The sequence below is a fragment of the Myxine glutinosa genome, chromosome 3, assembly GCF_964187855.1.
Source record: "Myxine glutinosa chromosome 3, kmMyxGlut1.1, whole genome shotgun sequence".
NCBI lineage: Eukaryota > Metazoa > Chordata > Myxini > Myxiniformes > Myxinidae > Myxine > Myxine glutinosa.
The window spans coordinates 185,625,685-185,653,652 of NC_136263.1; the positions used below are offsets into that span (position 1 = coordinate 185,625,685).

The following is a 27,968-nucleotide window of genomic DNA, read 5'->3' on the forward strand; positions in this document are numbered from 1 at the left end:
AAGATCTGAATATGGATTCGGATATGAGAATTATTTAATTTCTAAAGTGATTTTTCACCATTGGGAGATAGGGCCAAAAACAATACATAGCAGGATATCTCAAAAATTTATGGATGGATTTGGACGAAACTTGTTGGACAGGTTGTGTGTCTGACAAGAATCGATTCAATGTTGGTGAAGATCCGGATGAGGATCCAGCTAGTATAATTTTTTTAAGTGATTCTTCACCATCGAATGATATGGCTAACCAGGTGGCGGTATGCTCTCTACTGAGTGCCGTTCTAGTTTTGTTTTCTGTGAACATAGAGATGATGTGCTTTACCAAAAAGCTTTAATTTGGTCTCATTTGTCCACAGGACATTCTCCCAGAAGGATTTTGGCTTGTTCAGTTGTGTTTTGGCAAACTCGAGTCAGGCTTTCTTATGTCGATCTCAGCAGTGGGGTCCTCCTGGGTCTCCTTCCGTAGAACCCCCTTTCATCAAGTTGGCGACGAATGGTGCGAGTTGAAACTGCCGTACGTTGTGTCTGAAGGTCAGCTTGAATCTGTTTGGCAGTTGATTGAGGTGCTTTCTCCACCATTCAAACAATCCTGCGCTGCAATCTTCGATCAAGTTTTCTCTTGCAGCCACATCCACGGAAGTCGGTTACAGTGCCGTGGGCCTTAAACTTCCTGCTAACATTGCGTACGCTGGACACAGGAACATCAAGGTCTCTGGAGATGGACTTGTAGCCATGAGATTGTCCATGCTTGGCTACAATCTTGTGTCTGACCTCCTCAGACAATTCTCTGGTTTTCTTTCTTTTCTCCATGCTCCTTACAGTTCACACAGTGACACAGAACAGCAGAATGACTCCTTTTCCCCATTCAAACTGGTTGAATGAGTGATTTCTATATTTCAGGCACCTGCAACTCACCACAGGTGAGTTCAATTCCAAAGTAAAGGAGAATCACCTGCTTGAAATCTAATTATTTCTAATAACCTCTAAAAGGTGCCAATAATATTGTCTGGGACATTTTAGGATTTCTGCATGGAATAAGCTAAGATTTAGTAGTTTTTTTTCAGCTTTTTTGTTTTGTTCCACTGCAAACCAAAGAAATACATTATGGATACCAAAATATTTTTTAATTTCAACAATTTTCTGGAAGAAATGGTGCATTATTTGAAAAGTGCAAGGGTGCCAACATTTTTGGCCACGATTGTGTATATATATATATATATATATATATATATATATATATATATATATATATATATATATATATATATACATACATATATACATACACACACACACACACACACACATATACATACACATGGAGTTTATATATCCTCCAGGTGTAACTTTACCCTCTAGTGCATTTACTCATTCAGCAGTTATGGCCCTGACCCCCTCCCTTGTGCCCAGCATCTGTGCGCCAAAGTCTGGCACACTGAAGTCAACTGTTTGCCACGTAGGCGCCTCTGCTCTGTATCGGGGGATGTAGGCGTAGCAGGGAGAGCAAGAGAGGATGGGGTGCAAGCAAGAGTGCAGGGATTAGATGGGAGGTGTAGGGGGAGGAACCAAGGAAAGGGGTGGAATTTCTAGGAATCGTGGAAGAAGAAAGAGATTGAAACATTCAAACCTTCTTAAATGAAGTAAAGATGAGTAAAGAACAGCTACGATGTGCGTGTGGTGCGAATTTGACAATGGTCATTGAAAAAATTTCAGGGTCAAGGGCGACTAGATTTCCAAGAGCAAAATGGATGTTTGAAGGACTGCTGATGAAGAGTGGGCAGTAATTCAATGAAGCAAAAGCATCAGAAGTTCAGACGGCAGAAGCATACCGCGCAGCAGCGAAGCAGATAAGTTTTCATAGTTTTAAACAACTTTTTCTGAAGTTGTGGATAACGGCACGAAATCTCCTGCCCAGCAAATTGCGGTAAGTAGCAATGTAGCTGTTGACGTAGAAAGAGAATGAAAGTGAAAGTGAGAGCATTAAGATTTGTGCAAAATGGTTGGTATTATATAAAATACATTGGAAAATGAGTGAGAATGAATTGAACAGTTCAATAAGGGAATGTATGAGGAGCATGAGGTACTAAGTCCTTCAAGAATTGTGGCAAAGGGAAAGGAGGCGGCAGAGGGAGGACAGACGGGAAGATAAAGTTATAACAAAAGACAGGGGTAACTACATATATATATATATATATATATATATTTATATTTATATAGTCACGTGAAAAAGTAAGTACACCCCATGTAAAGTTTTGACTTTTTCAACATACAGCTATTTGATCTTCATTTCAACAATATTGACAGATAAAGGTGATATAATATAACAAATATGAAACATTTACATTTTGTAGTCCATTGTATAATTTAAATAAACATAAATGCAAATTTCGCATGTGGAAAAAGTAAGTACACCCCATGAAATGTTTTTCATCTTTTTAAACATATGTGGACATATCAATATTTGATCTTCATTTAAACAGTATCTATAGAAAAAGGTGATCTAATTAAACAAAAAACAATGAAAAATTGACTTTGCAATAATTTATTCAACAAAAAATTGCATGCACGGCTCGTTTCAAATCCCCCCCCCCTCCCCCCCCCCCCACAACATCTCGATGGGATTTAGATCCGGGCTTTGACTTGGCCATTCCAGAACCCTCCATGTCTTTCTTTTCAGCCATTCCTTGGTGGATTTACTGGTACTAGGGCATGCCCGTACTATATATATGCCCGTACTATATATATATCTAAAATTATATCCCCCCCCTCTATTTACATGAAATGGTTTGGTCCATTCGCAACGCCAAAGCGAACGGCGAACGGCTTGCGAGTACGGTGACAATCCCCCCCCTCTATTTACATGAAATGGTTTGGTCCATTCGCAACGACCACAGAACCCCCCCCTCTATTTACATGAAATGGTTTGGTCCATTCGCAACGCCAAAGCGAACGGCGAACGGCTAAATCGCCATAGCTCGGTAACTACTTGTCCGATTAATTTCAAACCTTGAAAAGGCACATCCTCGGGTCCCCAGCAATATACCTGGCAAGTTTCAAGTATATCGGACCGGTAGTTGTCGAGAAACAGCGGTCACAGACAAACATACATACAAACATACAAACATACAAACATACAAACATACAAACATACACACAGAGATTAGTGGGATTATAGATAGATGTTTAGGGTCATTGTCATGTTGCAAGGTCCACCTCCGGTTGAGCTTCAACTCTCCGACAGATGGCCTCACATTATCATCAAGCACCCTCTGGTACAATGAAGAATTCATAGTGGATTATATGATGGTGAGCTGCCCAGGCCCTGATGCAGCAAAGCTGCCCCAAACCATAATATTTCCACCACCATGCTTTACAGTTGGTATCAGGTTCTTGTGGTCAAATGCTGTCTTTGGTTTTCGCCAAACATGTCTTCTGGTACTGTGGCCAAATAGCTCGACCTTTGACTCATCTGTCCAGAGCACATTGTTCCAGAAGTGCTGGGCTTTGCCTCGGTGTTCATTGGCAAACTTTAGTCTTGCCCTGATGTTCTTTCTGGACAGCAAAGGTTTCCCCCTGGCACACCTCCCATGTAGATCAAATTTGTGCAGCCTCTTTCTAATGGTAGATTCGTGCACTTTGACATCAACAGTGGCAAGAGCTACCTGTAGGTCCCGTGATGACATTCTGGGGTTCTTAGAGACTTCTTTCAGCATCTTGCAGTCTGCTCTCGGGCTGAACTTGCTGGGGCGGCCTGGCCTGAACAAGTTGGCAGTTGTTTGGAATCTTCTCCACTTGTAGATGATCTTCCGGATAGTCGAATGATTGATTTCAAATTGTTTGGAGATCTTTTTAAATCCCTTCCCAGACTCGTAGGCATCTATAACCTTCTTTCTGAAGGCCTCAGAGAGCTCTTTTGATCTAGGCATGGTGATGCCACACACTTCAACAACAAAGAGCAAACCAAACAAAATGTCTGAGGTTTCAATAAGACAGGTTCCTCCAAGATCCTCTCTAACGATGTTCTCATCATTTGCACCTGAGCTTGTGCACCTGATTCTAATTTTAGGTATTTGAAGTAGTGATAAATGTCGGGGTGTACTTCCTTTTTCCACATGCGAAATTTGCATTTATGTTTATTTAAATTATACCATGGACTACAAAATGTAAATGTTTCATGATATTTGTTTTATTATATCACCTTTATCTATCAATATTGTTGAAATGAAGATCAAATAGCTGTATGTTGAAAAAGTCAAAACTTTACATGGGGTGTACTTACTTTTTGACGTGACTATATATATATATATATACACACACACACACACACATGTATACATTTGGGAAAGGATTACCATTAAGCGAAGTAGTATGAACAAAATGTAAAACTGGTAAAAATTGAACGGAAAACCCATGTTTCAAGAAAGATGTAACTATTATATAAATAGATGAAAGAATCATGCGACTCGGGAGGAAAGAAATGTGGGATGGGCAGGAGAAAGAGGATGCCTTTTATAGGAAAGCTGGGCAACCTAGCAAATGACAGAGAAGTAAGTCTAATCGGTATTTGAACTTTGAACTAATATAAATTAACGTGTTCTTCTTCATCTTCTCTAATGGTCACAATTATTTCTAAGTTCTTATCGGGTTGGCCAGGGGGAGCTTGCCCCGAGTCTTTCACGAACCGGCTGGCCAGGTTTGACGTTCGACTAAGGTTAGGGCAGGAGTTTGGAATTTCTTTAGGGTGATGGCGATAGCTTGCCTAGTCTTCGTGAAGGACACCGTGATATCTTTACCATCCACCAACTAATGCCGGCAGACCAGCTCAACGTCCATCTGAGGGACAGAAGACGCATTGATGAATGACCCTGCCTGTGAAACACCGGGGTGACAGTTTATACCTGGGTCTGGATTCAAACTCAGGCTACACAGCTTGGAGGCGAGTGTGCGTACCTCTTGGCCATCCTGCCAGTCTACGCAATCTAAATTATCCGATTATTGAAGTTACCACAAACGAAATTCAACACGTTTTATTTTTGACAAGGAATATATCGTAGTCTGTTTTACAGAGGAAGCAAAAATAAAGTTAGATTGAAAAAAAAACAAAAAAACATTTTTAAAATAAATATTTTTATAAAAAGTTTTACCTAAAATAAAATTAATAATAAAAATTGTAAAAAAAGTAAATTTGTACCAAATGACAGAATAATTAAGAAAGTCCACCTCAAATATTCTGGTGTATTCGGTGCTGTATGATCAAGTTGACATATGTAATTCAATGCATGGGTGTCGGTTTTCATTGCGTACAATAAGTATGTACATTGTAATACACGTGCATTATGATGTGATGCAATAAAGTTCCACGAAAATGTAATACCAGAGCAAATATGCTCGAAAAGGTAGATACAAGTAACAACAGCTGGAAATAATTATCCAATCTCGAGGGAAAAGGCCTTGAAGCCCAAGTGTGTTTCGCATCTTAAAGCATTCGCAGTAGACGGTTACACTGTGTGTAAAGAACTTAGTTGTCAGAAAAAGTTTGAAGTGTGGGTCAAGAATGAAACATCTACTGCTCAGACAAAACCTGATCTTTTCCGTTTGTAGAAAAGCGGTGGAATGGTGCTTAATTGGTTGTGGTACGCATGCACATCGTTGTGTGGTGGGGAAATAACCACACAGAAACAATTATGTTGATGAATGAACTGGAAAGGGGATAGGAGGGAGCGATAGAAACCGGCAAGTTAGAGGGGTAGGGTTGGGCAGGGTTTACAGAAGTATAAAATATCACGGGCAGGGATGGAAGACGCGAGATGGCAGTGAACTGCCATCTTGAAGCAAAGAAAGGACAGTAGATTGTACCGACTCAGAGGAAGGAAGAGTATCCACAGGTGGGAGCAAAGATAAACAAAGGATGCATTTTGGAAGACCAACAATGAGAGGGTTACTGGAAGAAAATGTGCATTCTGGAGGGTTGGAGGGCTGAAAGAGGGGGAAGAGCAAAAGTAGGAGAGAGATGGTAGAAAACAGACAACCAACCTGACTGCAATTACAGACCAACTGGCCCTGTCCGTCTGGATTTTTTTTGTCTGCGAAATGTCAATATCCAGTATCCTTTTGCAAGAGGTTTTAAGCAGGGAATCTAGTCCATAGAAGAGAAATATTCCACTGAGCAACTGACAAGATCTTGGATGGCCTCGAGACATTTCAGCTCGCCAAGAAGGTTTTTGGCATGACGGAGGATACAGGGTCTGCGGTTGCCTTTCAAGGTTAGCTTTATGATGGACTAACCAGGGGATCTCATGGATGATTGCGAGCACCATAAAGGTTGAGGGACTAAACTTCCTCCGGTGGACGACCAGGAAGATGATAAGTGGCTTTGATAGACGATCTTTTAGAAAATACAACCTAGATGGGAAATGACATTCCATACGTCAGACTAGCATCTGCACATTTTCCAGATTTGCTGAGAGGGATGCACAGCTGTTGTCAGTCATTCAATGGGTTGGGTACTGAATGATGCGGAGTCGTCTGCAAAGTAAAAAAGCGGGGTTTTCCCAGGCAAAGTAGTTATTTAATTTTCTATACGTAGAAGGAACACAATTCAGCTGAAGAATGATTAAATGAAATCTCTAAATGTGACAAGCAAAAGACTCTTTTGTTTTGCACAACAATGTATGCTACTCCCCTCACTGTCACCTTGGTCTGAGTCAAAGGTCAGAGCTTTGTAGCATTTTGAATAGGGTCTTTCAGCGCATCTCTCGTATCTGAAAATAAAGTGGCTTTCCAAGGTAACTACTTCGAATGGCACAGGTATCAGTAGTTCTTCAGGCAAGTAGATATCCAGTCTTGGAACTTCACAACAGATAAAAATAGAACGGCACTCGGTAGGGCACATACCTCCGCCAGGGCTGAACAGAACCTGAATCTGAATCCGCATAGTCACCAAATTCGAACCACTTCGTCCTTGCCACATACTCAAAGTGTCCACCAACTTTCGTCTGAATCTGCCATAACCTTTTGAGATATCATGCTGTATATAGTTTTTGGCCTCCCCGCTCTAGCAGGGAAAATGGCCTTAAAATGCCTGTTGTTGTGTGTTGTGTATATCGTTTTTGGCCCTACATCTCAATTGTGAAGAATCATTATGAAAAATCTTGGATCAGTATCCGTATCCTGATCTTCACCAAAATCTAATCAAATCATTCTTGTCACACACCAAACCTGTCCACCAAATTTCGGCTGAAGCCATCCACAACCTTTTGAGATATCCTGCTCACAGACAGACAAACAAACGTACAAACGTCCACCTACAGTGGCGGAGGTAAATATAGAGAGCAATCAGAGATTGCAGGCCCTCGCTAGGACTTGTTTTGCCTGGTGTATTTTGTGTGGTGTGTTGACGATGCATTGGCAGCATAGGTTTATGTTTATACAGCGGACAAAGACATTTACGGTTTCATTGTATTGATTCACTTTCCAAATGTATGTAATTTATAGGTGCAGTCACGTTCCGTACTTTTGAGATTTATGTACGTTCGATAAGCAAGTAATTTAGAGATGCACTCACGTTCTCAATACATCTACTTTATAGATGTGCTCGCATAGTAATAACACGTATTTTTAATGTTGTTGCAATATTATAAAAACATTAAACCCTTTTAATGTTGTTGCATTATATTGCAGGTATATTTACCTCCAACACTAAAGATGGATGGAGGTTATGTTTTCACCCCTGCCTGTTTGTCTGCTGGTGAACAAGATATCTCAAAACGTTGTGGACGGATTCGGACAAAATTTGGCAGAGAGGTAGTGTATGTGACAAGGACGAAATGATTAGATTTTGGTGAAGATCCAGATCCGGATACTATAATTTTTTAAGTGATTCTTCACCATTGGGAGATGGGGCCAAAAATTAGATATAGTAGGATATCTCAAAAAGTTGTGGACGGATTTGGACGAAACTTGGTGGAGAGGTTGGGTGTGTGACGAGAACAGGCCGATTCGAATTTGGTTCAGGTCCGAATCCAGATTCGGCCATCAGTGAGATAGAAACCGTAAACTCTTCAGATTGGTGAGGTATATGCTCTACAGAGTGCACTTTTAGTTCATTAGGTTTCCACTGCATGAAATGCAGAGGAATACCTATTGTTTTTCCCAGAGTTTATTGTTATGGAATGGAATCCTCAATGGAATACTGCTCTCCCCTCTGGGCTGGTGCTCCTGCCTCACACCTAGCTCGTCTTCACGCTGTTGAAATCAAAGCGTTCAGAATCATTGGAATCTCCCGTGATGAAGCTACGTCCGAGGGCCTTTCACTTACTCACCGCAGGCAGGTTGGTGGTCTTTCTGTCTTCTACCCACTCCTCTCCGGCCTTGCTCCTCCAGCTCTCTCTGGGCTCTGTCCCCCAAATATTCCTACAGGTCGCACAAGATCTGCCTGCAACCCTCTTATGGTTAAACTGCCAAAATCAAGACTCTCTGCTCACGTTCACTCCTTCGTTCCTCTTTTCTCCCGCCTCTGGAACAAACTCCCTCACTCTCTTCAATGCCACTCCTCCCTCCAGGTCTTTAAAACAGCTGTTCACCACCATCTCTTATCTTCCCCCATCCAAAACCTTGATCTTTTCTACCCCTGCTAATTTCACCCCAAATCCACTTTTTTGAAATACCAACTTCTTTCCTGGAAGTCCTTGGTGTCCTTGTGTTTATACTTCTCCCACCGCCCCCCCCCCCCTTCCCACGCCGCCTCCCCCCAAGCCCTCTCCCTCCCACACATATCCCGATGTCCCTGCTCTCAAATGTTGTTTTATGTGCTTCCCCTTCTCTCCCCATCTTGTCTACCACTCCCCTTTTTATATAGTTTGTTTGTTTGTCTGTTTGATTTATTTGTGTGATAAATGTTAGCTCTTTCACGAGCCTTGATTATGTATGCAAAAAAAATTTTTTTTTTTTATTCTTCCACCAGACGTTCACTTTTGAAAAATATAAAATTAATGTTCTCAGCAACCATTGGTCCGATTTACACGAAATTTTCACCAAGTGATTGGCTCGACAGGTAGAATTTTTTTTACTGTGAATTATGACGTCATAAGTCACGTTGTATGGGTGCCATCCTGGAAAACATTTTAATCTCCGATCGGGGTTGTATCGACATCCTGACCCTCTATATCTCAGAAACAGCTCAATGGAAAAAATTGAGTCATGGCTCATTCAAAAGAACTCTGCAATGGGACCAAAAAACAACTTTATTTAGGATATTAAAAGTGCTAATGTTCCGAAGTTAGAATTCGACAAATAGACCCCTTGATGCCACGACTATGATTTTTTTTTTACATGACCTTGGTGAAAAAAAAAATCAGAATGCAAAAAAAATTGACGTCATACGTCACATGGTTCATCCGCCATATTGTTTTTCGTGAAAAACACAAACCCCTTTTTCTCCACAACGGCTGAACAGATCGAGCCCAAACTTTACATGCAGAATCGCATGCTCATGACGAACAAAAAATTCCTGCATGATGACGTCGTATGTCACATTGTTTCTGAGTTATAACGTTTTTAAGCATAAACTTTAAATCCTATCTCCCACCTCATTTTAGAAGATATCGAGTGGAAACTTTACACAAACGTTCCCCATGTGCGGAAGTTAAAACGTTACTTGGGAAGTTTCGATAAGTCACATGGTTTGGCCACAATAAATAATTTAAATGAAATTTTAATGTAAAGTAGCTCTCGTCAAGGGAAATAAGTGATTAAAATTTCAACATGATTGGTTGTACGGTCTGGAAGACAGAAGTTGTTATTATTGAAAGAAGAAGAAACGCAACACTTTTTTTCTCAGGCCATGTAACTGGTTGGTTTCCTGCGCCGTAGCTTCGCATAACCTTGGTGATTTTGAGAGATAAGAACATGAGGAGAAGAATAAGGTAAGTTGGACGTTTGTGGGATTTGTAGTTTTTAAGTTATCGTCGAATAAAGAAATCGTGTCTTTTCCGAGGGCCGTGCCTTAATTTTCACTTGACGCGATTCGTGCAGGCTGGCCGTACGGACTTGTTTCAGCTCAGATTTGAATTTGGTTATCGGACTTGGTAGTGGTTCGGGGGTGTTAACACCTGGCCACCACAAATCCGGTGCAAATCGAATACATTTTGACCAAGTTACCTCAGGTGGCGAGTGGATAATTATTTAATTTTCAACTTGGCGCGATTCATCCAGGCTGGCCGTACGTGCTTGTCTTAATACAGATTTGAATTCTATTTTCACTTTTCATGCAATGTTGGGGGTTGTGCAGCCGATGATATCTTTTAATTGGTCAAAATCGGTCAAACAGCCACTGAAATACACCGACGGTACTCGAACCATGCATGCTATGTGCTGTGTGTGTGCAGGAAATGTCCACCAATGCTATATATATTGCTGCATGCTATTGTTGGTTGTTGGAATGTATAATGAGGTTGTGGCAGGCCTGCTGACGGGAGTGTGCTGATTACTACAACAGGTGGGCTAAGGTAAACTGTATACCAAATGTCCTCACACCCTCATCTCAGCTCCAATCTCATATCCAGGTGTATTTTGTGTAGTCGCTTATATAGCTTTAGACTCGACGGTGATAAAATCTGGCAAAATCCGTTAACTTTTAATAAAATCGGCTGCTTTTGCGTTTGTGGGGTAAGATAGCACCTGGGGCCTAGGGTGAAAGTGGGGTTGTATCAAAGCAGGGTTGTATCAAAGTGTGTCCGATGAAAGCATGTCCAATGAAAGCGTGTCTGATGAAAGTGGGGTTGTATCAAAGCGTGTCCAATGAAAGCATGTCCAACTAGAATGGCACTCAGTAGAGAGCATACCTCCGCCTGGTTGGCCATATCACTCAATGGTGAAGAATCACTTAAAAAAAAAAAAAAATTGTCATATCCGAATCCTTATTCAGATCTTCACCAAAATCGAATCGATTCTTCCTTGTCGCACACAAAACCGGTCCAACAAGTTTCGTCCAAATCCATCCATAACCTTTTAAGATATCCCACAATGTATAGTTTTTGGTCCCATCTCCCAATGGTGAAGAATCACTTAAAAAATTAAATAATTCTCATATCCGAATCCATATTCAGATCTTCACCAAAATCGAATATATTTGTCCTCGTCAGACACCCAACCTCTCCACCAAGTTTTGTCCAAATCCGTCCACAACGTTTTGAGATATCCTGCTATGTATCGTTTTTGGCCCTATCTCCCAATGGTGACCAATCACTTAAAAAATTCTAGTAGCCAGATCCGAATCTGGATGTTCACCAAAATCTAATCATTTCGTCCTTGTGACATATGCTACATCACTGCCAAATTTCGTCCGAATCCGTCCACAATTTTTTGAGATATTTTGTTCACAATCAGACAAACAGACAGGGGGTGAAAACACCTTTGGTGGCGGGGGTAATGAAAGCATGTTCAATGGAAGCGTGTCCAATGAAAGCGGGGTTGTATAAAAGTGGGGTTGTATCAAAGCGGGGTTGCATCAAAGCGGGGTTGTATGAAAGCGAGGTTGTAACAAAGCGGAGTTGTATCAAAGCGTGTCCAATGAAAGCGTGTCCAATGAAAGCGTGTCCAATGAAAGCGTGTCAAATGAAAGCGTGTCAAATGAAAGCGTGTCAAATGAAAGCGTGTCCAATGAAAGCGTGTCCAATGAAAGCGTGTCCAATGAAAGCATGTCCAATGAAAGCGTGTCCAATGAAAGCGTGTCCAATGAAAGCGTGTCCAATGAAAGCGTGTCCAATGAAAGCGGGATTGTATCAAAGTGTGTCTGATGAAAGCGGGGTTGCATCAAAGCGGGGTTGCATCAAAGCGGGGTTGTATCAAAGCGGGGTTGCATCAAAGTGGGGTTGTATCAAAGCGGGGTTGTATCAAAGCGGGGTTGTATCAAAGCGGGGTTGTATCAAAGCGGGGTTGTATCAAAGCGGGGTTGTATCAAAGCGGGGGTGTATCAAAGCGGGGGTGTATCAAAGCGGGGGTGTATCAAAGCAGGGTTGCATCAAAGCAGGGGTTGTATCAAAGCGGGGTTGTATCAAAGCGGGGTTGTATCAAAGCGGGGTTGTATCAAAGCGGGGTTGTATCAAAGCGGGGATGCATCCAAGCGGGGTTGCATCCAAGTGGGGTTGCTTCCAAGTGGGGTTGCTATCAAAGCGGGAAGGCCGAGGAAACCGGTCATCACTACCAGCAGATATAAAGTGGCAGTTATAGTATTTTATTTATATTGCAGGTAAATAAAATACCCTCATGGCTCATTATACCAAGAGAAGGTGGAATTTGTGTTGCGACAAGCTTCCGGAAAAAGCCAGAGGAAGGCATGTCAGTTATTCCATGAAAAACACCCTGAGAAGCCAAAGCCAAGACATCGATTCGTCATTAAATTGTAACGATTGAAAGCGACAGGAAGTGTTGCTGATAAACCTTGTACTGGTAGTCCTGGGTCCTCTACAGATGGAACTAATTCTGAAAAAGTCATTGCAGTGGTTGCAAGAACCACCAAAAAATCGTTGAGAAAGATTAGTGATGAAAGGGGAGCAAGCCGCTCTTCCATCGCTGGAATTTTAAAGGCAAACAAATACCACCGATATAAGGTTACCTTTGTGCAATCTCTTCATTGAGTTGATGCCGACTGACGTATGGAATTTTTAAAGTAGGTAATGCGTAGACTTGACATAGAACCAACATTATTATCCGACATAGTCTTCAGAGATAAAGCCTCATTCCGTTTGACCGGAAGAGTCAACCGTCATAATTGCCGATATTGGAGCTATGAGAATCTTAATTGGACTGAAGAAGCTCATGTTCAATATGATCCTAGAATTATGGTGTGCTATTCATGGTGAGGTTCTGTTAGGCCCCTGCTTTTACGAAGAGAATGTTGCTGTTGCATGCTACCTCGCGATGTTATAGGAGGTTTTGGTTCCTTATTTGGATGGTCTGCCTTTAGTGTGATTGAGAAATGTGTGGCACCGACAGACCCATTATGCCACTACTGTCTGAACCTGCCTGGATGAAACGACACCTTTGATGTGGATAGGACGCCATGGCCGGGTAGAATGGCCTACACGAAGTCCAGATCTAACACCGCTAGACTTTTTCCTTATGGGGACACCTGAAATCCATGGTTTACAGCACGAGACCAAGCAGTAAAACAAAGCTAAAGGAAAACATTCGGAAAGAATGTGCTGACATCAGTCTTTCCTTCTTAAGAAACGTTCGGTGAAACAAACATACGTGCAAGAATTGTTATGTGCCTGCAAGTTAATGGGAATAAATTGTGAACATTAAAAAAAATAAAGGTAAAATGCGTATTTTTTGTGGGTCCAGACTTCTGAGACATTCTGTATAATGACCGAGAAATATTCCCAAAAAATAAATTAAATAACTTTGATAAATAAAGATAGGTTGAGAAATGCATGCAAGATAAAAATATGCCTCACAACTGGAGATGCACAATATGGCTGCCTCCACAGAAATTGTTCGGAAATTTTACAGGTTTCACTTATTCCTTAATGTTCGACTGGACAACCCTCCCATCCACTTTCTGAATAATCCTCTCCATGAAGTTCTGTCACTCAAGCTTTTGGGTCTCACTATCTGCCATGATCTTTCCTGGGAAAACCACATTTCAAATCTGGCCTCCAAAGCCAGTCGCCGACTGGGCATCCTCCGTCGTGCGAAGTCCTTCCTTGGCACACCTGAGCTCCTCACCACATACAAGGCTTTCTTCCGCAGCTCAATGGAATACTGCTCTCCCCTCTGGGCTGGTGCTCCTGCCTTACACCTAGCTCGTCTTCAAGCTGTTGAAACCAAAGCGTTCAGAATCATTGGACGCTCCCGCGATGAAGCTAACTCCAAGGGCCTTTCACTCACTCACCGCAGACAGGTTGGTGGTCTTTCCGTCTTATACCGACTCCTCTCTGGCCATGTCCCCCCCCAGCTCTCTCTGGGCTCTGTCCCCCAAATGTTCCTACAGGTCGCACAAGATCTGCCTGCAACCCTCTTATGGTTAAACTGCCAAAATCAAGACTCTCTGCTCACCTTCACTCCTTCATTCCTCTTTTCTCCCACCTCTGGAACAAACTCCCTCACTCTCTTCAATTCCACTCCACCCTCCAGGTCTTTAAAACAGCTGTTCACCACCATCTCTTATCTTCCCCCATCCAAAACCTTGATCTTTTCTACCCCCGCTAATTTCACCCCAAATCCACTTTTTTGAAATACCAACTTCTGTCCTGGAAGTCCTTGGTGTCCTTGTGTTTTATACTTCTCCAACTCCCCTCCCACGCCTCCTCCCCCCAAGCCCTCTCCCTTCCACACATCTCCCTGCTCTCAAATGTTATGTTTGTGTGCTTCCCCTCCTCTCCCCATCTTGTCTTCCGCTCCGTCTTTTTACCTTCGCAAAAGCGGAAGGTTATGTTTTGATCGCTGTGTATTTATTTGTATGTCTGTGTGTGTGTATGTTAATCGCATAACTCAAAAAGTATTCAACCGAATTGCATGAAATTTGGTGGGATGATTGGTTATTATACGGGACACATTTGATTAGATTTTGGGAAACAGATTTGCTCAAATTCTGACTATTTTTAACTCGATCGTATTTCACTCAAAGTTATGAGCGACTGAAGAAGAAGATGTCCATCCAGGACGTCATCACTATAACGCGATCTCCCGCGATCATTTCAACCTCAAAAAAAATTATAATTGCAGATTTGACAATAGATGAGGCATATTAACAAACGAATGAAACAGATTTGCTCAAATTCTGACTATTTTTAACTCGATCGTATTTCACTCAAAGTTATGCGCGACTGAAGAAGAAGATGTCCATCCAGGACGTCATCACTATAACGCAATCTCCCGCGATCATTTCAACCTCAAAAAAAATTATAATTGCAGATTTGTCAAGAGATGAGGCATATTAACAAACGAATGAAACAGATTTGCTCAAATTCTGACTATTTTTAACTCGATCGTATTTCACTCAAAGTTATGAGCGACTGAAGAAGAGGATGTCCAAGACGTCATCACTATAACGCGATCTCCCGCAATCATTTCAACCTCAAATGAAATTCAAATTGCAGATTTGTCAATCGGGGAGGCATATTAACAGACGAATGAAACAGATTTGCTCAAATTCTGATTTTTAAAAATCGATCGCATTTCACATAAAGTTTCACATCGCATACACTCCCATGCCAAGTACAGAACAGTAGCTGCGGCGAAGGTATGCGCTCTACCGAGTGCCCGGATTCTAGATTCTAGATTCTATTCTAGTTATATATTTTGTTTGTCTGGTTGATTTGTTTGTGAAATAAATGTTAGCTCTTTCACGAGCCTCGATTCAGTGTACAAAAAAAGAAAAGAAAAAAAAAAGGCGATTAAATTTTCCATACAATGGTGCAAAGTTCTAAATTTCTTCATAATCAGATCAAGTAATTCTCAGCTAGGTGAAATAAAGTTGTCTCCCTTTCATTAGGTGCACAAATTTTACAAGATGTCAAAAAGTATATGTATTTTTTTCCATCCCCTTCACAGAAAGTTTCAGAACCCAGCACACAACTTTTCAATTGGCATCAGGAATGAGTGCAAACATGAAAATGGAAGTGCAATGGAATGTGGATAAAAATATATATATATTTGGTTTGGTATATCTTTGCATTCACATACCAGAGGTGTCACAATATACCAACAGATTTTTCAATGAGAGCAGAGGAAAGAAAATGAAGGACTACACAATTCAAGCCTCTGTCAGACTGCCCAGTGTTCAGACTACCTGTTCAGCCGAAGTGCTGCGAACAGTAGTCTGTACATTGGTCAGGCCGGGAGGGAAATGCACCGATTGAGCACAGAACGGAGAGACAAATGATATCGGGGAGGAACCACCTTTAGAGGCCATTTTTGCCCGCAGAGCAGGGGTTGGCCTTTTTTGGGCACAGTGGTGCCCTTTTTGAAGCAATGTTTGATGGCCGGATACCCTTCCTGCCGCCAACCCTGTTAGTCGCCTTTTGCGACACGCAGGGAATTACCAGTGAACAGGTACTCAATTTGTGGACCTCGGAAGGATGACAGGCTGAGTCAACCCCCCTGGTGTCAATTCAGCGATCGACCGGGATTCGAACCCAGGATCCCAGGATCCCAAGCCGGCACCCTAACTGCTAAGCCAACACCAGGGGCGAGGGGCAAAGGCAATTTGGTTTGAGACATAATTGAAAGATCTACGCTGCAGCTCCCTACATGTGTATACACTGTATAGTCCATTTGATTTGAACATGTAATGACAAGACAGCAGTTGAAATGCATGAAAATGTTCATCATATTGAAAGTCGTGCTCGTTTTGCTACTTCTGCCATCAGATAACAAGGTAATCAGTACTCTTGTAATAACTACATCCCACTCAATATCAGATTTCATGATTGATGCCAAATTCCTTAAAAGGACAACGTCACACAATTTTGAACATGTAATGTGAATTATTTGCCTTGAAAAGTATATTACATGAGATTATGGTTTATGTATTTGGTGCGAATAAATGTGATAACAAAACAAAAGGTACCGACTTTTTTTGGTGATTTTGCTGAAACCGTTTACAAAAGGGAGGGTAGAATTGAAGAACGAGTCTTGCACGGGTCGAGGGGTTAATGTCCAAAATGTCAGCTTCACCTTTATTCCCAAGGCGGTCAGCATACCTTGATCAATGTTCCTTTGATTCCATCCATCCATCATTTACCAAAAGAGTCTTTTTAAACTTTAACGCTGACAATCTATATTATGAAAGGAGCCGTATCTACATGTCATGCGATAACTCGAAGATGAATTCGCAGATTTCAATGAAACCAATGACAGCATATTAAGGGAACCCACAGGAAGGTTTGTGATGCAACAACAAAAAAAAACCAAAAAAAAACGAGGGAGCATTTGTGTATTGGCACACGCAGCGAAACTGCAAACACCAACTTGTGACCTCTCCTCTCCGTATCCTCTCCGCCTCCTCGCCCTCTCCTCTCCGCCTCCTCTCCTCTCCGTCTCCTCTCCGTCTCCTCTCCGTCTCCTCTCCGTCTCCTCTTCTCTTCTCTTATCTTCTCTTCTCTTCTCTTCTCTTTTCTCTCTCTCTCTCTCTCTCTCTCTCTCTCTCTCTCTCGGCAGTTTTTGTCTTCTACCAACACCTCTCCGTTCTAGCTCCCCCTGCCTCTGTCTGTGCTCTGTCCCCCAAATATTCCTACAGGTCACACAATATCTGTCAGAAACCCTCTCATGGTGAAACTGCCAAAATCAAGATTCTCTGCTCACCTTCACTTTTTCATTCCTCTTTTTTCGTGCCTCTGGAACAAACTCCCTGACTCTTTTCAATCGCACTCTTCCCTCCAGGTATTTAAAACAGCTGTTCACCACCATCTCATATCTTCCCCCATCCTAAACCTTGATCTTTTTTTTTTCTACCCCCGTTAATACACTCCAAATTCACCTCCTTCAAATTCCGTTTTCTTTCCTGAAAGTCCTTGTAGTGTCCATCTTGTTTATCCCGTGTACCCCGCCCCAGCCCTCTCCCTTCCACAGATCTCCCGATGTCCCTGTTCTCTACTGTTGTTGCATACTTCCCTCTCTCAACCCATCTTGTCTCTTGCTCCCTTCATTATATGTTATATGTGTTAGCTCTTACACAAGCCTCAACTTGGTATTCAAAAGAAAAACGTTTTTTTAATAGCAATTACGCAAAGATTGGTATTCCCATCAGCGAAGCGATGGGTCTTATATGTTGTTCTCCCCCTCTTCCAATTACTGTATAAGGGATGAGGTCAATAAAATACTTATATGCTAGTACTAAATAAAATGCAGAAGATATTTAATATTTTTCCCTGAAGAAGCAGCACACGTTACTTCGCATGTTTCACCACATGCACCTTTTCCCTGAACAGTATTTTATACATTTCATGATCATCAAAATTGCTGCCAGCAGTTGCTACTTTGGCTGCTACATTGTATTCATTTGAATAAAATTGCACAAAACCTTTGGTGAAAAGACAGCAAAACATGGAGTTATAAATTATGTTATTACATGGCACAATGGTCGTTCTTCCTGGTCACAAACTTCAAACCTGAGCTTCGAGGTCCAGCTATCAAAAACCAGCACCATTGAGTCCAAGTGAAAATTTAATGAAATCCATCAGGTTCAGCACTTCGACACTGGTTGTGCTAAAACTGGTTCTTTTCTGATTTCTTATGAAGCTTGCACCAGATATATCACACGTAGAGAAGATGAATATCCGTACATTTTTACATGAATCGCAAAGTAGACGACAGACAAATCACAGTATAAGGGATATGAAGTTGGGATATTCGAGAACATCTCCAAGTGGTCATGCTCAAATGGAAATACCAATTAGGTGGCTTCTTCTTCTTTTGCATATGCAGCACAAGGCTGTGGAGCGGCATCATTGACTGCAGACGTGGTGGTGCCGCTGATGCAATGCCCTCTGTAGGTCGGGGCAGGAATTTGGAACATGTTCCATGGTGCCAGCGATAACTCGCCTACTCTTCGCGAAGGACACCAACAAACAACAAACAAACCACCTTTAGAGGCCATTTTTCCCCGCAAGCGGGGGTTGGCCTTTTTCGGGAACCGTGGTTGTTGTTTTTTGGTCCCCTTTTTGAAGCAATGTTTTACGGCCGGATGCCCTTCCTGCCGCCACGCCTTTTTGCCGCCTTTAACGACAAACAGGGAATTACCAGTGAACTGGTCCTCAACCTCCGCGAAGGACATTGTCGCGTCGCGAAGGTCGCGAAGGACACCGTGGGATCTTTAACATCCACCAAGTAACGCCGACAGACGGGACATCCGTTTAACGCCCATCAGAGGGACGGCACAGGCATTGATGGAAACACCGGGATGACAGTTTATAGCTGCGTTGAGATTCAAACCCAGGGCTAGACAGCTTCGAGGCGAGTGACCAATCAGGAAAATCAAAAATATAGTTCCCAATGAAAATCAACGACAGTACCACAGCCACCACACCCTAAACTGGAGCCACTTCTAAAGCTCAATGTAAAGACAGAAGAAACGCAGTGAAACCCCAGAGCCTTTGACTGGGTGGGAGCACGAGTGGCTAAACGGGGATACTGAAACATCTGGCAGTTTTAAAACCAATTTCCTTTAACCACATGAAAAACACTTCAACTTTGAATGGAAGAATAAAGCCTGCCAAAGAAGTCTTCGCACTCAGGCAAATGACACATTATCGACATCTAGTCCGAATTTTCTCCAAATAAAAATAGTTAACTTGGTGAAAATCATTTAAAATGTGTAGCAAGGACGAAAAGGGGGAAAAAGCTGCAAAATCAATGTACCCATAATTAATTAAGTGAACAGAGTTTCCGTATTTATTTCCTTTTCATACGGTGATCCAAGGCTTGTGGAGGGAAATGCACATACACCACATAAAGGAAGGCCAAAGATATTAGTGGACTTTTACATTAATATACAATAGAGAAGGTAACATATGGTATACAAATGTGGAATCCCAACATGACGAGCTTTGCTTTTTTTTTTTCTTTTTTTTTTCTATACAAGATTGAGGCTCATGTAAGAGCTAATAGTCAGGTTCAGTATGTCCAGATTTAAAGTTTCGTTGGATTTTTTGGGGGATTTGGAAAACTATATATTTTTGGAAACTATATTGTATAGTCAGTCAGAAAACCAATGTTGCTATTTGCACAGACTCCTGTATGGCGGCCATCTTGGATTTTCAAAATTGCCGCCGTAGAACTAATTTTTCTCAATATCTCAGCTTCTAAATAACATAGAGCTTTGATTCTAACGGCTAAACATACATTTTCAAGGGCCCCGAATCCAATGGTAACAAGTTCGATAAGCTAGACATGACCATAGAGCTCCTATGTGGCGGCCATCTTTGATTTTTCAAACTGGCCGCCGTAAAATTGATGTTTCTCAATATCTCAGCTTCTAAACAACATAAAGCTTTGATTCTAACGGCTAAACATACATTTTCAAGGGCCCCGAATCCAATGGTAACAAGTTCGATAAGCTAGACATGACCATAGAGCTCCTATGTGGCGGCCATCTTGGATTTTTCAAACTGGCCGCCGTAAAATTGATGTTTCTCAGGATCTCATCTTCTAAATAAGACGGAGCTTTGATTTTTCTAAATCCCAAAAACAATCCAACGAAATCTAAAATCTGGACATGCTGATGAAGATTCACTCTGGACTGATTGGCATCTCTAACAATGCCAATGCTAGACAGAGATTCTTCATGGTTACACCAGAATTATCATGCCTGTCAAAAGACTTCAAGAGTCAGTTTGGCCTGGAAGGTGACAAGATCACAGAACATCATGACCTTGGTCCAAGTGCAGTCAAGAGGGAGCATGAAGCAATCAACAAGATCAAGGCTGCGATACTGAGTCACGGGAATCCATTTGACACTGAAGGTGACAAGCTGCACAATGTGATAACGAATGCTTACATCCCAGACGAGTATGTACCACAGATCTTGAACATTGATGTCACTGGTCAGAAGTTGTATGAAGACTACGTGTCGGAGCGTATCAATGGAGATGTTAGTCTCTGGGCACCAGTCAAGAAGGAGAACAACAAGATGTTCACGTCTGGGAACAAGAGAACCACAGTGAAACTCAGAGACAGGACTGTGGATCTGAAGGAGACTAAGGAACTGTACGGAAGGCTCATGGTCCTTGCCAAGTCAAACAGAGACGTCAACCAGAAATATGCCATCGGAAATTACGAGTTCACTGTGACACCAAGAGCACTGTTCGCTCCAGATGGGACAATTCTTCCATGCACTGACAAGTCGAAGTTAATTCATCTTCTCGACAAGTTAGCAAGAGCAGAAATTCACCCCGAAGATCAGCAGCAGACACCAGCTGCAAGTGTTCTACAAGAAGATCCAATGGACACAAGAACTATGGCATCCACATCTAGTAAACCTTCAAGTTGGAAGATTGCACTGGTGGATGGGATGGTACTTGTGCATAAGCTGACAAAGAAACCAGCCACTGTAGTGAAAGTCAACGATCTGGGTGAATGCTTCAATGACAGACTCATGTCTCTAACAAAAGATTGTGATGAGATCACACTGGTCTTTGACACGTACAAAAACGATTCTCTGAAGAGTGCTACCAGGGCTAAAAGAAGGCAAGGAAAGGATGCAGTACAGTATCAAGTCAGAGATGACACCAACATCAAACACATCCCAATGAGCAGATTCCTTTCTCATGACAAAACAAAGGCTGATCTGACTGACTATCTGGCAGCGAAAACTCTAGAATACAACAGTCACTCATCCAAGTTGATCATCACGTCTGCTTCAGGGCGTACTAGGAGCAACAGTGACCTGCTCTTCGAGGACAACAACCATGAAGAAGCTGACACCCTGTTGATCCACCAGGCCGTGCTGGCATCCCAGCGAAACCCACATGATGCGCAGTTGGTGTTCTTCTCTCCCGACACAGATGTCCTGGTACTAGTCATAGCAAACTATGACCTACTGCTGAGGAATACATCCATTTCCATGGCCTCTGGAATACTTCAAATAGAGCCACTGTGGACAGCTCTAGGGGTCGAAAGAGCAAAGGCGTTGCCAGCCTTTCATGCTTTCACAGGGGCAGACAACACTGGGAGGTTCTCTCGAATAGGCAAAGCAACCTGGCTGCATGTCTACCTCAAAGCAAGTGAAGATGTCAGACACCGTGCGAATGCTTTCAGATGCAACTGAAGTGACGGAGGACATGTTGTCCACACTAGCTAACTTTGTATGCGCTGCTTACTCTCCAAATGGCATCCACATCGACAGCATCCCCGAACTACGATGGTATCTCTTTTGCAAACACATGGCAGAATGTGACAGGCTTCCTCCTACTCTTGGAGCTCTCAAGCAGCACATCCTTAGAGTCCATATCCAAGCCAGAGTGTGGGGTCAGGCAAGCATTGCTCAACAGGATCCTCAGCTGAATCCCCTGCAAACGGCTTTTACAAAGACACGGATGGACAAGTGAAACCCACCACAACTGAGGAGCCTCCAGCCCCCAAGGCCATCATTCAAATGGTTAGATGTCAGTGCAAAACAGACTGTTCTTCATCTAGATGTTCCTGCAGAACAAACAACTTGGCTTGTACAGACCTTTGTCAGTGTGACATCCAGTGCCAAAATGATGGATTCTCAAGATGTGATGAACGAAAGCGATGATGAGGATGATGATGACTTTACTCAATGATGAATCAAAGCTCTGTGCTCTTTAGAAGGTGAGTTACATCAGTTTTACGGCGGCCAGTTTGAAAAATCCAAGATGGCCGCCACATAGGAGCTCTATGGTCATGTCTAGCTTATCGAACTTGTTACCATTGGATTCGGGGCCCTTGAAAATGTATGTTTAGCCGTTAGAATCAAAGCTTTATGTTGTTTAGAAGCTGAGATATTGAGAAACATCAAGTTTACGGCGGCCAGTTTGAAAAATCCAAGATGGCCGCCACATAGGAGCTCTATGGTCATGTCTAGCTTATCGAACTTGTTACCATTGGATTCGGGGCCCTTGAAAATGTATGTTTAGCCGTTAGAATCAAAGCTCTATGTTATTTAGAAGCTGAGATATTGAGAAAAATTAGTTCTACGGCGGCAATTTTGAAAATCCAAGATGACCGCCATACAGGAGTCTGTGCAAATAGCAACATTGGTTTTCTGACTGACTATACAATATAGTTTCCAAAAATATATAGTTTTCCAAATCCCCCAAAAATTCCAACGAAATTACATAGTGAACCTGACTATAACGTCAATCACCAAAAACAACAACAAACGGACAAACAGAACATACACTAAAGGGAGCGGGAGACAAGATGGGGAAAGAGAGGGAAGCACACAAGTACAACAGTAGAGAACAGGGACAACGGGAGAACTGTGGGAGGGAGAGGACTTGGGGGGAGGGAGGAGGCATGGGAAAAGGTGGGGGGGGGGAGGGAATGGAAATGCCAAACAGGCAGACCCATATAAAGTCATGATGCTGGGATATCAGCGAGTTTGTATGGGCAGGATGAAAACAGGCCAGGATCGGTTCTGCCAAGCCTAAGTGAAACATTGCGAGACAGTATGCGCTGAAGTGCGAGACCAAGTGGTGTGATAATTCCAATTTTGCCTGAGCTGGCTCATTCTTTGATCTTTGAAGAGTTATCGAAAAATAGCCTGCAGACCAAAACCAGACCGAGTCAAAACCTTCAATTTAAAATGAAAATACAATGATCACTATGCTTCAGGATTTGATGAAACGTTAGGAGTGGGGTTAAGTATTGCTATGAAGAAGAGCAAAACTTTCAACGGAATCTCATTCTACCATCGGGGGTTTAAACCAGGGCTAAGTAACCAATGGGGAAATTTTGTGCACATAAGAGAAACCAGAACGGCACTCTTCGACATCGTGACGTCGACAAATATGCCTCCGCCAACATTATTACATACTTACAGCAATCTTGATTTAAATCCCTTCAGCTGTTCTAAGTATCACATTTTTACCTGAAATGACCTCTGAACTTTGACGCCAAAATAGAATCAGTTCATCTTTGCATTGACGTATGTATTTATACTGTACCAAGTTTGGTCAAAATCCCATTACTGGTTCACAACTTAGTGCAGTAACGGAATTTTTAACTTAAGGGACCTCTGACCTTTGTCCTCTTGACCCCATAATTTAATCTGTTTATCTTTACATCATTATACTTACTCGTACCAAGTTTGACTTGCTTCCCTTCAGCAGTTCTTAAGTTATCACGGTCACAAATACATATTACAGACTCTGACCTTTGACCTCTTGACCCCAAAACCTAATCAGTTCATCTTTACATCATAGTACATACTTGATCCAAGTTTGATTTAAATCCCTTCAGCCATTCTCAAGTTATTGCGGTAATGAAAACCGATCATGGATGCACGGACGGACAGCCCAAAAAACATAATGCCTTCGGCGACTTCATCAGTGTAGGCGTAAAAACAAAGGAACATATGTTTTGTCCAATACACAGTTCATGGTTAACTAGATATGAATGAATGAATGAATGATCGTTTTAAGGCCATTTTCCCCGCTAGAGCAGGGGTTAGCCTTGCGGGCCCCATGACAATCATGGTTCCCTGTTTGAGGCAATGTTTTTATGGCCGGATGCCCTTCCTGACGCCAACCCTTAGTCGCCTCTTACGATGCGCAGGGATACGGTGTACCTATTCTAAATTGGGGTACACACCATGATCATTCATCCCAGCAAGCTGGTACTCAATTTGCCGACCTCGGAAGGATGACAGGCTGAGTCAACCACCCTGGCATTATTTCAGCGATCGACCGGGATTCGAACCCAGGATCCTAGGATCCCAAGCCGGCACCCTAACCGCTAAGCCAACACCAGGCTTAACTAGATAACTAGATAGTAGAGATGTACAAAAAAAACAAAAAAAAACACATCCTTACCTCTTCATCTTTGAACCACGATAGGTTCTCAGCTGTGAGGACAAACCAGTATTCCTTCGAACCTCCTTTCATGAGGCCGATGTTGTTAATTGTCAGCCAGCCTTTTCGTATAACCTAACAGGCAAAGGAGGTGGTTGTGGGAGCCAGGGACAGTGGACAAAAGTGATCAATGCTTGCGCAACACAAGTCTACACAAATGTCAGCATTGGAACGGTTAGTGCTTAGGTTGTGAAGATAGGAGGTCAAGCGAGAGAAGCTGCAGCAAAAATAAAAAGGAAAAAAGGACAAGTATTTCCAACCAAACAATGTCAACATTTTACAACATTGGATTAGTAAGTTTAGATTATGGAAAAAGCAGGTGTTTTAGAAAGTTTGTTGACAAAGCAAGTTGGTGTTAGTGAGATAAATCTAGCAAACCTTTTGCTTAACTAGACAAAATTTATAGTCTGAGGTACAGATATAAAATTTGGATGTTCTTGTACATACAACTACTAAATCCCTAACTGAGTGGACCCTCCATTACAAAATCCGCAATAATTATTCTAAAAAAGTTGAAGTTTAATAAAGCAAATTTGCAATAAAGTTCGAACAAGTAATATTAATAATAAGATTACAATTATAATAATCACAAGTACAGATACATTCAAAGTACACCGCCCCCATGCCAAATAAATAAATAACATATCCTCGAGCACCAAACATTGCAGAGGCGCATTCGGCGCCCAGCGATGCCGAGCATGGAGACAGAATTGGGAGAGAGCAAAAAGAAGAATAGAATGATCGTTTTAAGGCCATTTTCTAGAACCCCATGACAATCATGGTTCCCTGTTTGAGGCAATGTTTTTATGGCCGGATGCCCTTCCTGACGCCAGCTCTTGGTCACGCTCTTACGATGCGCAGGGATACGGTGTACCTAATCTGAATCCGGGTACACACCGTGATCATTCATCCCAGCAAGCTGGTACTCAATTTGCCGACCTCGGAAGGATGACAGGCTGAGTCAACCACCCTGCCGTTAATTCAGCGATCGACCGGGATTCGAACCCAGGATCCTAGGATCCCAAGCCGGCACCCTAACTGCTAAGCCAACACCAGGCTTGGTGTTGGGAGAGATAATTGGGAGAGAGCAGTGTAAAATAATTGATCGATTAATTGCATAATTAAAATGAATAAATAATAATCATAAAATAATGAATCAATTGGCTAATAGCATACCTAAACCACCAGTTTCATCCGAAGCTGGAACTTCATGAAAATTAATTAAATAATGAATCAATAATTAAATAGTTAATCGATTAATTGATTAATCAATAAATCAAAAATACTCTTTACAGCCAAATCACTTGGTCACTGTCGTGTCCAAATATTAGCATCCTAGCTCAAAAGGTGCCTGAGATATTGATGTTATAGGAAAGGAGCGGTGTTCAATAATAATAACTCACGTTGCTAACAGCCATCAAGGCTCCCAATCAGTAACACCTAGAGTTGAAAGGAGTCATGGGACCCCTTCAAATTTAGCTTTTTCATTCGTCATAACTACAATCCACTAACAAACCATCAAAACTACAAACCTATAAAATGTGCTTTTCTTGTCCAAATAAACATTAGTGTTTGAATTCCTATGGATGCTAAGGAAGAATTTATGGGATATGATCACAAGTGTTCAAATCATAATTGCTATTCTCCAAAACATAGAGGGTGTTGGAAAAAGATCCGGACAACTTTGGTAGTTAATATATTTAGAACCACAAATGATACAACAATACCCTTTGGTCTATATGATGAAGAAACTCAAACGTATTGGGCACACCATCAATTCACTTCAATGGGAGCTCTGTTTGTCGCGTGCAGGACATCATGGAGGTATACGAGTTCTTGCCATGTTCGGCTCAGCAAGTTTGCGTCCACCAGTGCGCATGCAGCTGTGATTCGAGAATGAAGATCATGCACGTTTGCCACCTTGGTGTTATAAACAACATCATTGACAAACCCCCACAGAAAAAAATCAAGGGGGGTTATGTCTGGTGATCGTGGGGGCCAGGCGGTTGATCTGTCTCGACTAATCCAGCGACCTGGAAACTTTTCATTAAAGACAGCTCGAATGACTAAGGCCCAATGAGGGAGAGCTCCATCCTGTTGAAAAATGATATCGGGTTGCAGGTCTTCAATCTGTGGGAAAGCGAATCCTTCCAACATGTTCATGTAAATTATTGAGGTCACTGTATCCTCCGCAAAGAAAAACGGACCCACCATGCGGTCATGGAGAAGGCCGCACCACACATTGACCTTTGGACTGTCGTGTATTGAATGATGATACTGTTGGAGGATATGCTTTAGAGTTTAGATATAATAACTTGCAACAACCCTATGTGAAGTTTTAAGTTTATAGGTGTAATGGTCTCAAAGAATAACGTTTGATGTCTTTTGGGTAGTTTGATTCATCGGGGTCTGTTGGGTCCCCGAGGCCTATTGGGTATTTTGGGTCTTGGGGTCCTCTGGTTCTTTGGGGTATTTTGGGGGGTCTTAGTGGTCTTGAAGATCCTTCAAAGGTCTAATGCGTGTCAGCAGTCCAAAGGGTCGAAAGGTACATTCCGATAAAACGTAATTGATAGACAGAATGCCACCAAGTTCAAACAGACCATAATTAATAGATATACTAAAAAGTTACATGACTGGAAAAGATAATGTATAGTTTCTTCTTCTTTATATATAAATATAAATATAAATATAAATATATATGCATATATATTATATATAGTTACGTTTGTAGGGGGTAGACAATTATTACCTTAGAGCCAGGTAGGGTGCATAGGTAGTGTGCTCTGACTGTCGTGAAGAAGAAGAAGAAGAAGAAACCCCATGTAATAAGTAGGAAATTTGTGTAGACTGGATGTCGGGTAAGCTTGTATCTTCTTCCCCATGAGAGGGGTGGGGTTTGTTAATTAGCGAAGGATTATGGGTAATTGATCCCCTGTATGCAATTGCCTCTGTAATATTTTCCTGTGTTCCTTATGACACCGCACTACAGACACCTAGTAAGAAATCAGCCATTAACCACACTAATTAAAAACCAAACGGAAACCAGGCATCAAACACTATCGCTGATAACACCGAGTTGGTGAGCGCACAGGCACAGGCAGGGCCATGAGCCACGCCCCGAAGAGCAGTGATTAGACCAGGATTTGATTGGCACAAAGACTGGTAAGATGAGACTCGCTGATAGGAACAGAAACGGAGACGTCGTGGGATGACGTCAGAGCCTCAAGTACAAAATAATTAGGACGGCAGACATTTTCTCTCTTGGGTCCGGACTTTGTTGGTGAATGGTCACCGAAAAGTTCTCTCTCAGCATCGACATTTTGTCTCTCTCAGCATCGACATTTTATCTCTCGGCATCGACACTTTATCTCTCTCAGCATCCACGTTCTCTTGGATCTTCTCTTTCTGGATCCCATAGCGAACGGTCGC

The 27,968-nt window shown here is 42.1% G+C and overlaps 1 protein-coding gene across 1 annotated transcript in view; it reads right to left on the reverse strand.

Moving 5' to 3' along the window:
- The window catches only part of LOC137417140 (dynamin-1), a 209,613-nt gene that overhangs the window by 89,078 nt on the left and 92,567 nt on the right, over positions 1-27,968 (reverse strand). Inside the window, exon 17 of the mRNA XM_078774835.1 lies at positions 24,501-24,614. Coding sequence (XP_078630961.1) covers positions 24,501-24,614 — 114 coding nt within the window. The remainder of the gene's footprint in view (positions 1-24,500; positions 24,615-27,968) is intronic.